This window comes from Tetrao urogallus (genome assembly GCF_951394365.1).
Source record: "Tetrao urogallus genome assembly, chromosome: 20".
Classification (NCBI taxonomy): Eukaryota; Metazoa; Chordata; class Aves; order Galliformes; family Phasianidae; genus Tetrao; species Tetrao urogallus.
Window position 1 is genome coordinate 1,133,946 of NC_136833.1, and position 13,681 is coordinate 1,147,626.

A 13,681-nucleotide genomic window follows, 5' to 3' on the forward strand; every position below is an offset into this window, starting at 1 on the left:
CTGGGTTGAAAATGACCACAATGATTGTCCAGTTTCAACCCCCTGCTGTGTGCAGGGTCACCAACCACTGATTGGGTTCATCCAGGTGGCTGCTAATGGTGTGGTGACATCCTCTTGTGCCAAAGAATAAAGGAAAGAGGAGAAGCTTCAGGTACCTTCCATGCACTTGGGTGGTGGATTTCCCTGCGTGGGCTTTTTGTGTTTTTGAGGAAAGCAAAATGTGAGTACAGTGGTGCTTTCTGCATAGGCAACATTGATTTCCAAACCCAGTTTGACACAGCTGTTCCTTAGAAGGATCATGAGGTGCTTTCTGCAATCTGTCTGCATTTGAGTGTCAGTAGCTGGTTAGCTTGCAGATCTCAGAAGTGATGGGAGCTCCTGCTGAGTAAAGCTGGGAGTCCAACCACATCCACCAGAGACACAGCTCTGGCATGCTGCAGGCCCCCATTGAGCAGCCTGCCCTCATTTGTATTCTTACTAGAATGTTAACCAGGAATTGGCTTAGGAATAAACCTTTTCCTTCAGTACCTCCAGAATGGAACTTAAGAGGGGCTTAGGATCTTCCTTGTTGAGTGCTTTGTGTAGCTGTTACTAGAAAAGGAGATAGAGTGGATTTTTCTTTCCTTGAAGAGGTCTTGCTGACTGCAGAGCATCATTTGACTTCTCATAAACCTTTTACCCACGATTACAAATAGATGCACAATGTTGATACTGGGCTGCAGTGTTTGCTCTTCTTCCTGGGGAGACCAGAGAGTGGGAGGAGGAGGACGTGAGAGTGGTGTCCAGCGATCACATCTGAGAGTTGTCAGAAGGATCCTGCAGATAATTTGCTGCTGCTTTTGATTTTATTAAGCAGTGCCAGAGTCCGCAGGGTGACAGATGGGTTTGTGCAAACTGCAGCGAGTCACTCTGGTCTCTTTTTCCTCCAGACATCATACGAATCCCGTGGGCACGGAGTGGCGATGGAAAATGGATCAACCTGAGATGATCTTGAGGGAAGCTCTTGAGAATCATCAGAACATGATCAAGGAGTTCAAAGGTAACTAACTTCTCTTCCCATCACTGATGCTGTTTGAAGATGCAGAAGCATCTTTAGAGCTTAGATCAGAGCATCCTAGTCACCTGCAGGACAGAAAGAGGCATAAGATCTATGATCTCAGAAGGTGGGAAAACCTCGAGGGCATGATTACTGCTTGGTTTTAGCAAAGTTTTGTCTTGTTTTTGTCATTACAACCTGAGTCAGCTGTTGAGTGCCTACCCCTGCCTTGAGGGAGCAGACTGGAGCTGCCTCTTGTGCATGCTGGTAGCTGTGACATCGTGTCCCTCTGTGTGCCCTGAGGCTTCCGCAGCAGTTAAAGCTCACCTGGGTGATGAGTGATTTCATTGTTCTTATGTCAAAGTGAGAGCAGATGGAAGGCAAGAGGGATTGATATCTAACACAAGTAAGAAATACATTGTGTGGTCTAGAAGCTTCCACTAGAAGCTTTTGTTACCTCTGAAACTTCTAGATTTTCCTCATTAATAAGTGAGCAGTAACATTCAGGTTATTATTTCTGAGGATTACTCAGTGTATTTGTGTGCAACTGAAGCTGCAGTTATTCGCTGATCTGCAAATTACTGTATTTTGCTTCCATTATCAAATCCTTATGGGTTCATTTATTTGCTTTTCAGCTGTACGTATAGAAATATTTGCTTTCTTCTATTCTTCTCTCCCCAAGCCGTGAGCATGGTCACCCTGCCAAGGTCAGCCCTGTGCTCAGCATGCCGACCAGCTTGGCAGGACAGGTCTAGAACTCTGCTCCTCCTAATTGACAGCAGAGGCTGTGCGAGCAGCAGGAGTGAAATGAAGCATCCATTAAAAGTGCAAGAGGAGCCTTAGCCTTGGCTGTCGTTTTGGGAACCCGTTTGTTTACATTGGCTGTTTGCAAAGAGAACCCAATGGCTTAAAAATGTGACAGGCAAAAACTCGTGTCAGCGGAGCAGCGTTGCTCTGCCTCGTTCATTGGACTTATGCAGTAGGAGGAAAAATAACTGGAGCTGGGGCCTCACGAGCTTTGCTGCTCACAGGGGCTGGTTTGCATCATCTTGCAGTTTCAGATCCCTGGGAGCTCCCGTTCTGAGCTGCAGGGAGAGCAGCCAGGAGACCCAGCCGTGCTGCTGTGTGCGTGCAGTGTGGAGGGCTGGGTTGCTTCTGGCAGCCAGGCTCTTAAAGGAGTTGAAAGTGTCTTGGCAGGCTGAAGGGTTTGTGCTCAATGGGTTCAGGGCTGGTTGGTGGCTGATAACATGCGGGGCGATTCAGGTGTTGATCCAGGAGCCTGTGCTGCACAGCTCAGAAAGCAAATGGTGTCCTGGGCTCCATCAGCAGAGGGGTGGCCAGCAGAGACAGGGAGGTGATCGTCCCCCTCTGCTCTGCTCTTGTGAGGCCCCATCTGCAGTGCTGTGTCCAGGTCTGGAGCCCCACTACAAGACAGGGAGCTGTTGGAGAGGGTCCAGAGGAGCCACAAAGATGATCAGGGGGCTGGAGCAGCTCCCCTACAAAGACAGGCTGAGGGAGCTGGGCTTGTTGAGCCTGGAGAAAAGAAGGCTGCGGGGTGACCTCGTTGCAGCCTGCAGTACCTAAAGGGAGCCTACAAACAGGAGGGGAATCAACTCTTTGAAAGGGTAGATAACAGGACAAGGGGAAATGGTTTGAAGTTGAGGGAGAGAAAATTGAGGTTGGATGTCAGGGGGAAGTTCTTTACTACGAGAGCGGTGAGGTGCTGGAACAGCTGCCCAGAGAGGCTGTGATGCCCCGTCCATCCCTGGAGATGTTCAAGGCCAGGTTGGATGGGGCCCTGGGCAGCCTGGGCTGCTATGAAATGTGGAGGTTGGTGGCAGGGGGGTTGGAGATTCACGATCCTTGAGGTCCCTTCCAAGCCTGGCCATTCTGTGATTCTGTGATCTCAGTGAATGGATGGTGAGACTGAATGCACACTCAGCAGCATTGCAAGCACTCCTAATTTCGAGGGGGTGGGAAGCACACTGAGCAGCAGGGCTCTGCTTCAATAGAACTCTGGAAACCTGACTGTTGGACTGAACACAGGGATTTGTGTGCAGTTCAGCCTGAATTGGAAAGGTCTGTGTGAAGATGTCCTCACCACCATCTGCTGGCAGGAGACCCACCTGCTGTGGGTGAACAAGGGGCAGCAGACTCAGGTTGCTGTTTGATAGCTTCAAGCTGTCCAGTGAAGGGAGTGCATGTTTGCACGCGTCCTCAAGTAAGCAACTCTCCAACCATGGAGGTTTTCAAGGCTTCTAAGCAAAGCTGTCACCATCTCAGCCAGTGCTGGAGCCTGAGCTGACACCTGCTGCAGTGGTTCCATGATTTGTGTTGCACCTATCAAAATCAAAAGCCCTACAAATAATAAAACATCCTATCTTCTTTTCTGTCAGATAGGGCTTGAGTCAAAATATTTGTTTATATTCACACAGAAGAAAAGCCACACACTGTTAAAGTGATGCATGACCCAGGGGCAATTCCTGCATTCTGTGTTGAAGCACTGCAGTGTGATGGAGGCATTGCTCCCGCAGGGCAGAAATATGGTGTTTGCACAGCAAGTTGGTGAAAACCAGAAGTTCCTGCAAAGGAACTTCTGTTTGAAGCCCAGCGTTCTCCTGAAAGTTGTGTGTGGGAGTTGGTTTAAACCCAACTTCAAACTGTGAAATAAACCTTTCTTCCTTAAAACAACAGCAACAGACACAACACCGACAGATTGCACATCGAGCCTGTGCACACAGAGGAGACCCAGCATGGTGCTCTGTCTCATGTGCACGTCTCACCACCCATCACTGGAGGTCCTCCTGACCTCTTGTTGGAGCCACTGGAGCAGGGATGCCAAATCTCTTGGATGTGATTGGAAAAAGGCAGCCCAGAGCTCGGGTGGGAAGCCAAGTTCAGGAGCAATGAGCATCAGCTCTGCTCATCCTGCAGGCTGTAACCGAGCGTGCTGTGGGGCAGGGCACTTGAAGTAATCATCATCTGACCTCACCAAGGCCTCAGTCAGTACTCTGAGACTTACAGATACGCTCAGCTGGAGTCCAGGCATAAATCCACACTGGACTCTGCCACTGCCCAAATTTATACATGAGAGTCAGTGAGGTGGCAGCCGTCTCTTGCTGGTGTCCCAAACCCTCAGCTGGTGACCTCTCAGTCTGTGGCTGTGTGTTTTTGAGCACCAGCCTGAGCCTCCATCACCCTCCATCGTGGCCTAAAACTTGAACGTAGGAACTTCCATGCAAACATGCAAAAGAGCTTTATAGTGACTGTGATGGAGCACTGGATCAGGTTGCCCAGAGAAGTGGTGGAATGTCCTTCTATGGAGATCTTCAAGACTGTCTGGACACCTACCTGTGTGACCTGCTTTGGGGTACCTGCTGTGGCAAGGGGGTTGGACTCAGTGATCTCTTGAAGTCCATTCCAACCCCTGTAATTCTGTGATTCCATGGTTTTCCTTTGCGGTGTGATATATTTGGGAAAACAAAAATTGCATAAAAATTTACTGTCTTCACAATAATCCATCTTCCCTTAACTGTTGTCACTTTCTGAAACTCAGACACTGTTTTGCCTTGTCCCAGTTTGGATGCAATAGCAATTGGCAGCAATCTCTACATCAGGCTTGCTTTTTATACCAAATGCTCCTATCACAGCAGGTTGTTTGCTCACGCTTTTCCTATGCAGCCTACTGCAGGGAACCTGCCTTAGCAGGAGAATCTCCAGAGATCCCTTCTGACCCCTGCAGTTCTGCAGTTCTGCTTCTCCCCTTACTGCACTTCTCAAAAAACGTTGGAGAGGAGGAAAGATTCCAGAGTGATTTGGCAGGAACTGTTCCTAAAGTGTCAGGAGCTCTGCAAAGACAGTCCTGTTCTCTCTTGTGGAACTTATTTTCCATTAAACCAATTGCCAGACATTCCCTGAAACGTGCATGTGCTTCCTAGCAGCGTTACCCTGGGCCAGGAGTTGTGAGAGTGCAACCAGAGGGCAATCTGTGTCCTGCAGGAACCTCACTGTGTGCTTCTGAAAACGTGTTCCCTCCTCTTTTAACATTTGCCATGGTTTGTGCAGGTGTTGGAGACCGTAAGTGTTAGTTAATGTCACATCATTCTCCTAAAGAAGAACTGTTGGAGAGGCATCTTCCTGACAGGGAGCGGAGGTGGGGAGGTGCGAAGCAGTTTGTTTGATGGATACATTTTGCAGGTAGGGACTGTGAGTCTCTGTGCCCTTGTGGAGGGCACACGTGGAATGGAAACATAACTCAGAAATAAGAGAGTGGATGTGTGACAGCACAGCCCTGGTTTGGCTGGGGGGAAAAATAAAGGAATAGACACAAACACATGACCTGGAAGAGGAAATCCTGTGGGCTTGCAGGACGAGGTGTGTTCTGAGCAGTTCCCACTGGGGTCTTAAAGTTAGATCTGGGAATGCCTGTGCGTGATGCTACGCTGGTGTTCTGTGCATCGCAGGCACAGGAGGCTGCAGAGGGACACCCACATCCAGCAGGCTGTGCTGGGCCATGCTTTAGTTTCCCTGATCCACGTGCACTGGTAGGATAGTAGCTGGAGGCAGCAATGCCCACTAATCTGTTTGCTTTGCTCCTGTCTAGCTTGTGATTTATGTGGGCAAATGATTGCATATAAAACCCTTGCCCTCATCTGCGGTGTGTTTGCTGTATGTGCCACTGTGATGTAAACTGATTTGAGAAAGTTCCTTTTGAACTCTGTGATGTTGGAATTTTTCTTCCAGAGCTGGCACTGTAATTACTGCAGTCCTATTGCCAGATGCTGAGACAGAGAGAAGTTAATTCCCCAAACGACCCACAGTAGCTCTAGAAAAACAAAAGGCAGTTCTTTCATCTCCGTGTGTGGCTGAGATGCTCCTTTCTTTCCCAATAGTTCCCAATAAAGCTCTCATTTAGCGCTGTCAGGTTGCTGCAGTGCAGCCATTAGTCCTGTCCCTATTCAGGACGAAGCCCGGCTGGTTTCAATGTGCTGAGCTTCACTCTGATCACCAACCAGCTTTTCTGCGTGTGGCTGAAGCAATATCCACCAACACCTCTTTTTTATCTAGGCTTTGCAGCATAGCATGTAATTTTCTGTGCTGTTTGAGCTCCAGCGTCTAGGCAACGGGAGGTGAGCTGAGGACCTGCTTTCAAACTTCACTCTTTGCTTTTTGAAGCAGACCAACCCCCAACCCAAAACCTCAGATATTGTTCAAGTCCATCAAGGCAAGCCGAGGAAATGGGATGTGACACATCTGGAACAAAAAGCTTGCTTGCAGTCGGATGCCTTCATAGGGACTCCTGAGCGCATAGCTGGGTATGGATGGAGCAGCCTTCCCTCTCCCCTGCCCGCTCATGGGTGGAATAATTGCAGTTCAGATCTGCTAAACCTGCAGACGGATGCTGCAGTTGGATTCCTCGTTTTTCTCGTTGCTCTGAAGTTTCTCTGGCTGCTCACATGTGGGTGTTCTTTGGGGCACGTCCTCTGGGTTGTGCCCAGCAGACCTGGTGGCTGAGCTGTGCCCAGCTCCTCTGGGGGCTTTATTCTCATGGGGAGGCTGGTTGGCAGGACTGAGAATCAGAATGTGGTGTGACTTCTGTGAGTGCCTGCTGGAAGTGGCACAGAGCTTGCTCCTGTGCTTGTCTCAGCATTTAGGCAGTGTCACCAAGATCTTAGCAAGGGGAAGTTTGACTCACATGTCACTGGAGTGGATTGTGACAGCTGACTGAGCCCTGAGCCTCATGTGCCTGGCCATGCACTGCTGTGCGGGCTCCTGCAGGGCTGTGTTGGGTCTCTCTGGCCATGGCTTGCTGTCCACTCTGGTACAGAATGGCTCCAACTGGCATCACCTGGTGCCAGGGTATATTTTATCATAGAGCTACAGAATGGTTGAGTTGGAAGGAAACTCAAAGCCCATCCAGTTCCAACCTGCGGGCTGGGTGCCCCCCAGCTCAAGCTGCCCAGGGCCCATCTCTGGCCTGGGGCACCTCCAAGGATGGAGCACCGACAGCTCTGCACAGCAGTGCCAGTGCCTCATTGCCCTCCAGGTGAAGAATTTTCTCCTCACATCTGACCTAAATCTCCTCTCGTTTAGTTTAAAGCTGTTCCCCCTCGTCCTGTCACTATTAGACCATGTAACGGGTCGCTTTCCCTCCTGTCTCTTAAGGTCTCCTCAAGTACTGGAAGGCCACAGTGAGGGCTCACAGAAGAGAGAACAGAACACCCCCAACTCTCAGCCTGCCTCCATAGGAGAGGGGCTCCAGCCGTCTGAGCACCCTTCTGCCTTCCTCTGCACCTTCACCTTCCAGATTCAAACACTGCTGGGAGGATGCTGTGTGTAATTTACACCCTTTCTCTCTGCAGGAGTGACAGGAGTGAGGGCAGAGCGCTTCGAGGAGGCGATGGCAGCCAAGCACTGCGCTCTGTCCCTGGTGGGAGAGCCCATCATGTACCCCGACATCAACCGCTTCCTGCGGCTCCTGCACCAGCGTGGCATCTCCAGCTTCCTGGTTACCAACGCACAGTTCCCAGAGGAGATCAGGTGAGAGCTGAACAAAAGAAGCCCCCACTACAGCATGTCAGTGCTGACCCGTGCTGTAATGCCGTTTGGTCACTCAGCTCCGTGCTGGCAATGAAAGGGGCTCACCCAGCAGCTGCTGGATTTCCACCTGCATCTCCCTGTGTTCTCCCTGTCTTTTTCTCTCTCTGGCTGAGCTCTGCCCAGCTCAGCCTCTGTGGCAGGACCCAGGGTACAGTTCTAACAGCAGGGACAAAGCACAGTGCCACATCACCCTGCAGAAGTGGCAGCAGAGGGGCTTGTGCTAAACATTCACAACAGCTCAGTGTGCTCCCAGAGTTTTTCTTTTGCAAACACAAAAAACTGCTGGTTCTGATGGCCTTTTAACTACCAGGCTGCTTTTAACCAACCGAACCAAGGAAATGCAGTAAATACCCTTGCACTGCAGGATGGCTGGGAGCTCATCTGAGCACCATCAGTTCATGGTGCTGCCGAAGTGCAGCCCTGCAGTTTGCTGAGCTGTGCTGTGTGAGGGCTGTTTGCAGCACAGCCTATTTCAGTTCGCTGCCTTTCCATGTTAGCACTCGGAGAGCTTCCTTTTCCTTTCCTTCTTCTGGTCTGAATATGGCAGTGAGGGGGGAAGGGCATGCAATTTTTGAGTGAGTAATTATACACTACAAAGGCATTCCAAATGATTGAATAATTGTGTAATCAAGTTACTTTAAGTCATGTATTATGTGCCTGATCGACAGAAATTGCTCCCTCCTAAAAATAGCCTTTCAGAAGGAGAGCATACTATATTTTGGAGCTGTATCTTTTAGGATCTGCTGATTGTTGTTAAAAAGAAACCAAAAGAGCAATAAAATGCAAGTCTTGGTGTCATTGAAAATTGCGACTGATCTTTGGCTAATCAAAGCAGATGACTTGCCTAGTAGGAGAGCTGAATGTGCACCAAGTTTGGTTTTTGTTGTTAGCAAAGGGGAGATGTTGTGTAGAAGTTGGTCCGGAAGTGGGTGGTGTGAGCTCAGAGCGTGCCTGGAGGGTTCAGTGGGCTTGAGAGGACCCCGGGGCTCCAGGGTGGTGCTTCCTGGGCCTTCCTCCTCTCCTCTTCCTCCTCTCACACACAGACTGCAGCTCCGCCGGCCTCCAGGCAGATAAAGCAGAACTTTTTACTGTGTGCAAGCTCATTGAACAGCTACCTGGCTCTTGTCCTCTTCCTTGTTTCTGATTATTGGCTGTGAACAAGAACGCTCACATAGATGTGTTTGCATTTAGAAGCATCATTAATAATAACGAGCAGGTGCTTGCTATTGCTCATAAAAATGCGTATTTGCTTACTGTATGGATGTTCCCATTTTCTTGTATCATTAACTACCCTGTGTCCTGTCTCCTGCTTGTAAAAGCAGCCCATGGCTGCTGTCTGAAGGCAGCTCGTTGCTCCTCCGTTGTGCTACACTGCGGCTGTGATTTCTGCATTCATCTCACATATGCTAATGCTGTGGATTTTAATGCGATCTCCTGGACCTCAGCTGTCTTCACTCACTGTAGTGTGCAAGTTACAGCCCCGAGTTAAGGAGGAACTTTGGAAAATCCATCTGAGCCATGGGCAACTCAGATTCCCATTCATTATGAAATTCACTTGCTTCCTGGGAAGCTCAGATGCTGCTTTTCTCCCTGGCCATGGGTGCACCCCCAATTGCCCTTTCTCCTTTTCCCCGTTCAGTGTTGGTGTGCAGGAAGCCATGCTGGTGCCCAGCCATAGGGAGCTCTGGGGGCAGCGTGGGGCAGAGCTCCCATGCTGGCATCTGCTAAGGAGAGATTAGCAAGCTCCCTCATCCTCTCTAGTGCTGAGCCTGCTGCCCCTTGCCTGCCTTTAGGATCCAGCTCCGTGTAGAAGAGATGATTTTCTCAGCTCATCTTTTAAAAAACCCTCATTCCTTCTTGTGTGGGAACTGTTGAGTCAGGGCCTGAACCACTGGTCCTGGGGAAAGGACCTGGTCAGCCCTGAGAGCACAGGTGGAGGCAGTTCACCACTGAGACAGGAAGGGATGGAGCCTGGCTGCACCTCTCCTAGTTAGAGAGGTGATAGACCTTATTTAAGGGCTGACCCCCAGTGGGAAGGATCTCTTTCTGGTGATCCCTACTTGAAGCTTTCCTCTAGGAACCTTGAGTCTTTTGACATGGATGAGCAATCTTCTTCCCTTCCTTCATATCACCTTTCTGTCGTGCTGGTCCTTCCATCATCACACCTTTGTTGTAACACCTTTCCCGTTGTGTTGATCTGTCCAATTGCTATGCTTCTTCAGTGGGGCTTCTTCTAATTAGGCTACTTCAGCACTAAAGAAAGAAGAGCACTTTGGCTGCGTTTTTTGTGCTTTAACACTTCTCCTTACAGCTACAACACTCGGTCATTTTGGAGCTGCTAGGTTGGACAAAATGGGTTTTTAACCCAAGGTGTCACTCTTGTTCTGAGCTGTCCTCTGTCTAAATACACCTGAGGAGGTATGTTTAGATGGGCTGTTTAAGTATTCACATTGAGTAGCTGGGTTTTGGTGGCCTGCAGCTGTATTCAGTCTTGTTCTGGGCAGTTTCTGTCACCTCCTCACCTCTGGGGACAGCCAGGGACTTGGTGTATTTTTGGGTGGCATTGTTTGGCAGCTGAACAATAGCTGTTAATTTCTTATCTTGTAAAGAACCAAATCAGCTTGGGACTATAGGCTGCTCATTAGCAGCCTTCACAAAAAGCACTTGCTAAATGTTGTCCTAAACCTGCTGCAAAGTGGAGTCACGGGGCGCAATCTGGAGGCTGTCACCTCCTCTGCCTCCAGGTGACAAAGGAGGAATGGACGTGTTACACCATAGCTGTTATCAGCTCCGTTTGGCAGAGGAGATTGCTTTATTTTGTCCCTTTTTTTGCCCTTCAGTGTCCCTTTGCTAACAGACTTCAGCATTGCTTGTTCTCCTTTCTGCCCTTGGGTTTTGGAGGTGGGTTGGGCTTGACCCACATTCTTTGCACAGCAGAGCAGGTTCCATCTGTGCTGGGTTCACAGATGCTGCTTTCACCAGCACTGTGTGACTGGACACTGTTGATATGAAATGAGAGTCCTGGAAGGGGAAGGAGAGCACCGTGGGGAGGTTGGGATTTGTTTGATGTTTTTAAACACCTTTGATTTTCCTTCAAAAAACTTATTTGGCAGATGCAGCCAACTGCAGATCAAGTCAGTTCATCCTGTGCAGCAGTGGAACTGGGCTGAATTAAGGTTGTCTTTCTGCTGGATGAGTTTATTTTTCTATGGGCCAGGAGAACAGCGTGGCTTGGAATGGGCTGAGCCTCAAGATTTCTGACCCCAGGGGCTTAAAAAAAAAAAAAAAAAAGCAAAAAATCAGCTATCAGTAATGTCAGAAAATAATCACCTACTTCTCTTTTCTCTTACCAAGGAACTTGGAGCCTGTCACACAGCTGTATGTCAGCGTGGATGCCAGCACCAAGGAGAGCCTGAAGAGAATTGATAGACCCCTCTTCAAAGATTTCTGGCAGAGGTTCCTGGACAGCTTAAAGGCCTTGTCTGAAAAGGTACCTGGTTATGAATATTTTCTTTTTTCCATACTTTTGCATGTTACCTTCTCAGCCAAAAGTGGAATGGCTAAAGGTAGCAGTCCCGTAGTAGTAGTAGTAGTGAGCAGTAGTAGTAGTGAGTAGTAGTAGTAGTAGTAGTAGTAGTAGTAGTAGTGAGTAGTGAGCCCTGGATGTGCTGGGAGCATGTTACCTATCTTATGTACAAAGTGTGTAAGAGTTCAGCAAGCTCAATCAGTTTCCTATGAGAGAAGAAATTTCATCTCTGGGAGAGCAGTATGTGTCAGATGGGACAGAAAACTTTGCTGTGAGTTTAAAAGGATGGCTGTGAAGTAAGCATAAGACACAAATGCAAGGTAGGACTCTAAATAGGACATGAGGAGGTCCAAGGGAGGTGGTGGAGTCACCGAGCCTGGGGGTGTTCAAGGAAAGGCTGGATGTTGTGCTGAGGGACATGGTTTAGTGGGAGCTATTGGGAATAGGTGAACGGTTGGACTGGATGATCTCTTAGGTCTTTTCCAACCTTGGTGATTCTATGATTCTATGATAAGAGAGTGGTTCTCCTAATGAAGCTGATGCTGCTGAAGAAAGACTGGAGATTCAGAGACAGCTGGGAGGTCAGAAATCCACGTGTTCTGGTTCTCATAGATTCCCTTGAAATTGAGGTACATAAAGGAGGTGAAAATATGTGTGCTGGAGATGAAGGCTCTGGTTGCCCTCCTGCCACATACAGCTCAATGCCTCTGCTGTTTCTGGAAGACTCAGTCAAACCAATGGGTTTGAGCTTAGTTGTGATGGTATCCCTTCACACTGCCAGCACTTTGGGTCTGTCCAAGAGCCAGCTGGTGCCCTGAAGGCACGGGCTCCCATCTGCTGCTGTTGGCTCACAATTCCATCCACCATGTTGCAGGTTTTAATTGTAAGTAATGAATCACTCATGGTCCCAGCGTCATATGAGGTAGTAGAAATGCTTCATGAACGTGCCTTCCCTCTCCTGGTTACTGATACTGTGCTCTGATGGAACAAGCACTTCTCTTTGCTGTTTTGGCAGAAGTTTATGTGCTCCCTGCTGAGATGAACTGACAAGAGAGACTGTTTCAGCTGAATTAAATTTTCTACCTTCTGAGCTGACTGTGTTGGGCCATTTTCTGCCAAATAACGTTAGGAGACTCTGAAGACTCACTGTAACTGAGTGACACTTCTGCAAAGGCATGTAGGTTTATCAACATGTTTGTAGGTACCAGCTGATCTTGTTGAACCAAGGCTGAATTCTGAGCTGACTGAAATTAGGTATAAACCCAATTAAGCTCTCTCAGTGGAGGAGGCCGTGGAAAAAGCAGAGGGGCTGAAATACCAAGAGCAAAAACATGGAAGACTTTTGGGAAGCTGATTTTGCACATCGCTTCTCTCCCACCTCTCTTGACCCTTAGTAGAGATGGTTCGTTCCTTGCTGTGTGTTGGCAGAGATTTCCTAGGGAAGAACTGAAGGTGAACGTATTGGCAAGTCAATCCATACAGCTAAAAATACTCTGGTCAAGGTGAAGAGGAGGTAAAAAGCAGCTCAACTACCAGGTGCGTTTTCTCCTAAAAGCAACTGCTGTTGGAAGGGTCCTTGAAGCACTGGTAACACAAGAGCCAATTATTACTTGCTCCAGTGGACAGTATGCTGTGCTGCCGGCCCCATCTCAGCTGCACGTTGCATCATCAAACAGAGGCAGCAGCAAGAAGCTGCTGTTTGTAAGTTTGTCCTTCAGTGCTGTTTGTAGCACACCGAAATCATCTCAAGCTGCTTTGAGGCAAAAGCAACTTCTGAAGTGCACTGCCCTGCGTTAACATGTGTGCTGTTGAGCACCATTCTGCAGGGCTGTGATGGCTGGAGGGTGCTGAGAGCTGATGCCTTGACTGCTGTTCCCAAGAAGTACAGTTTCTGTTTCTGAGCGGATGGTGAAGTGCATTGTGTTGGGAAAGTGATGCTAATGCATCTGGAAGTGAAATACAAGCCCGATACTTTCATATAGCCTGAAAAAAAGAGAAAACCCCACACAAACAATAGGTTTGTTCAGGGTAATTCTTCCCGGACTGCTGGCATTGCAGCTGATATAAGTCAGTGCTAATAAGAATCACAGGCTTGATCTGGGAGCATCTGAAAGAATAGAAATGGGCACAGCCCCAACAGAAGCCATGACTTGCTGTGCTGCTGTGGAGCTGTGCATGGTGCTGCAGGACCTGCGCTCACAGATGGCAGTGAATTGTTCCAGTGTGCTTCCCCTGCACCATGCAGTGTGTTGGTGATGGCTGCTGCAGTGCACGGAACGTTCAGGAGGAAAAGAAGCAATGCTTTTGTGATTTTTTTCTTTCTGTAGCAAACAACAAGAAATACCATCCTTGTTCCCTGCTCTTTGGAGCAAGTATTTTTGCCTTTCTGGAGCAGTTTTTACTGAGATGGTCTCATGCTGGCTTTTCTGTACTGAGAAATGTTTCCCAAGAGAGGAATCTGTTAAGCAGCAGGTAGACTCCCAGAAGGCTCTGTTTGTTTCTCATCGTGCATCTTCTGC

General features: G+C 48.8%; 1 protein-coding gene across 1 annotated transcript in view; it reads left to right on the forward strand.

Moving 5' to 3' along the window:
- Window positions 1-13,681, forward strand: part of LOC306954074 (S-adenosyl-L-methionine-dependent tRNA 4-demethylwyosine synthase TYW1-like) — a gene marked incomplete at both ends in the record, with an annotated part of 75,253 nt that overhangs the window by 32,741 nt on the left and 28,831 nt on the right. The window contains 3 exons of the mRNA XM_079545132.1: window positions 930-1,039; window positions 7,399-7,576; window positions 10,991-11,126. Coding sequence (XP_079401258.1) covers window positions 930-1,039; window positions 7,399-7,576; window positions 10,991-11,126 — 424 coding nt within the window. The remainder of the gene's footprint in view (window positions 1-929; window positions 1,040-7,398; window positions 7,577-10,990; window positions 11,127-13,681) is intronic.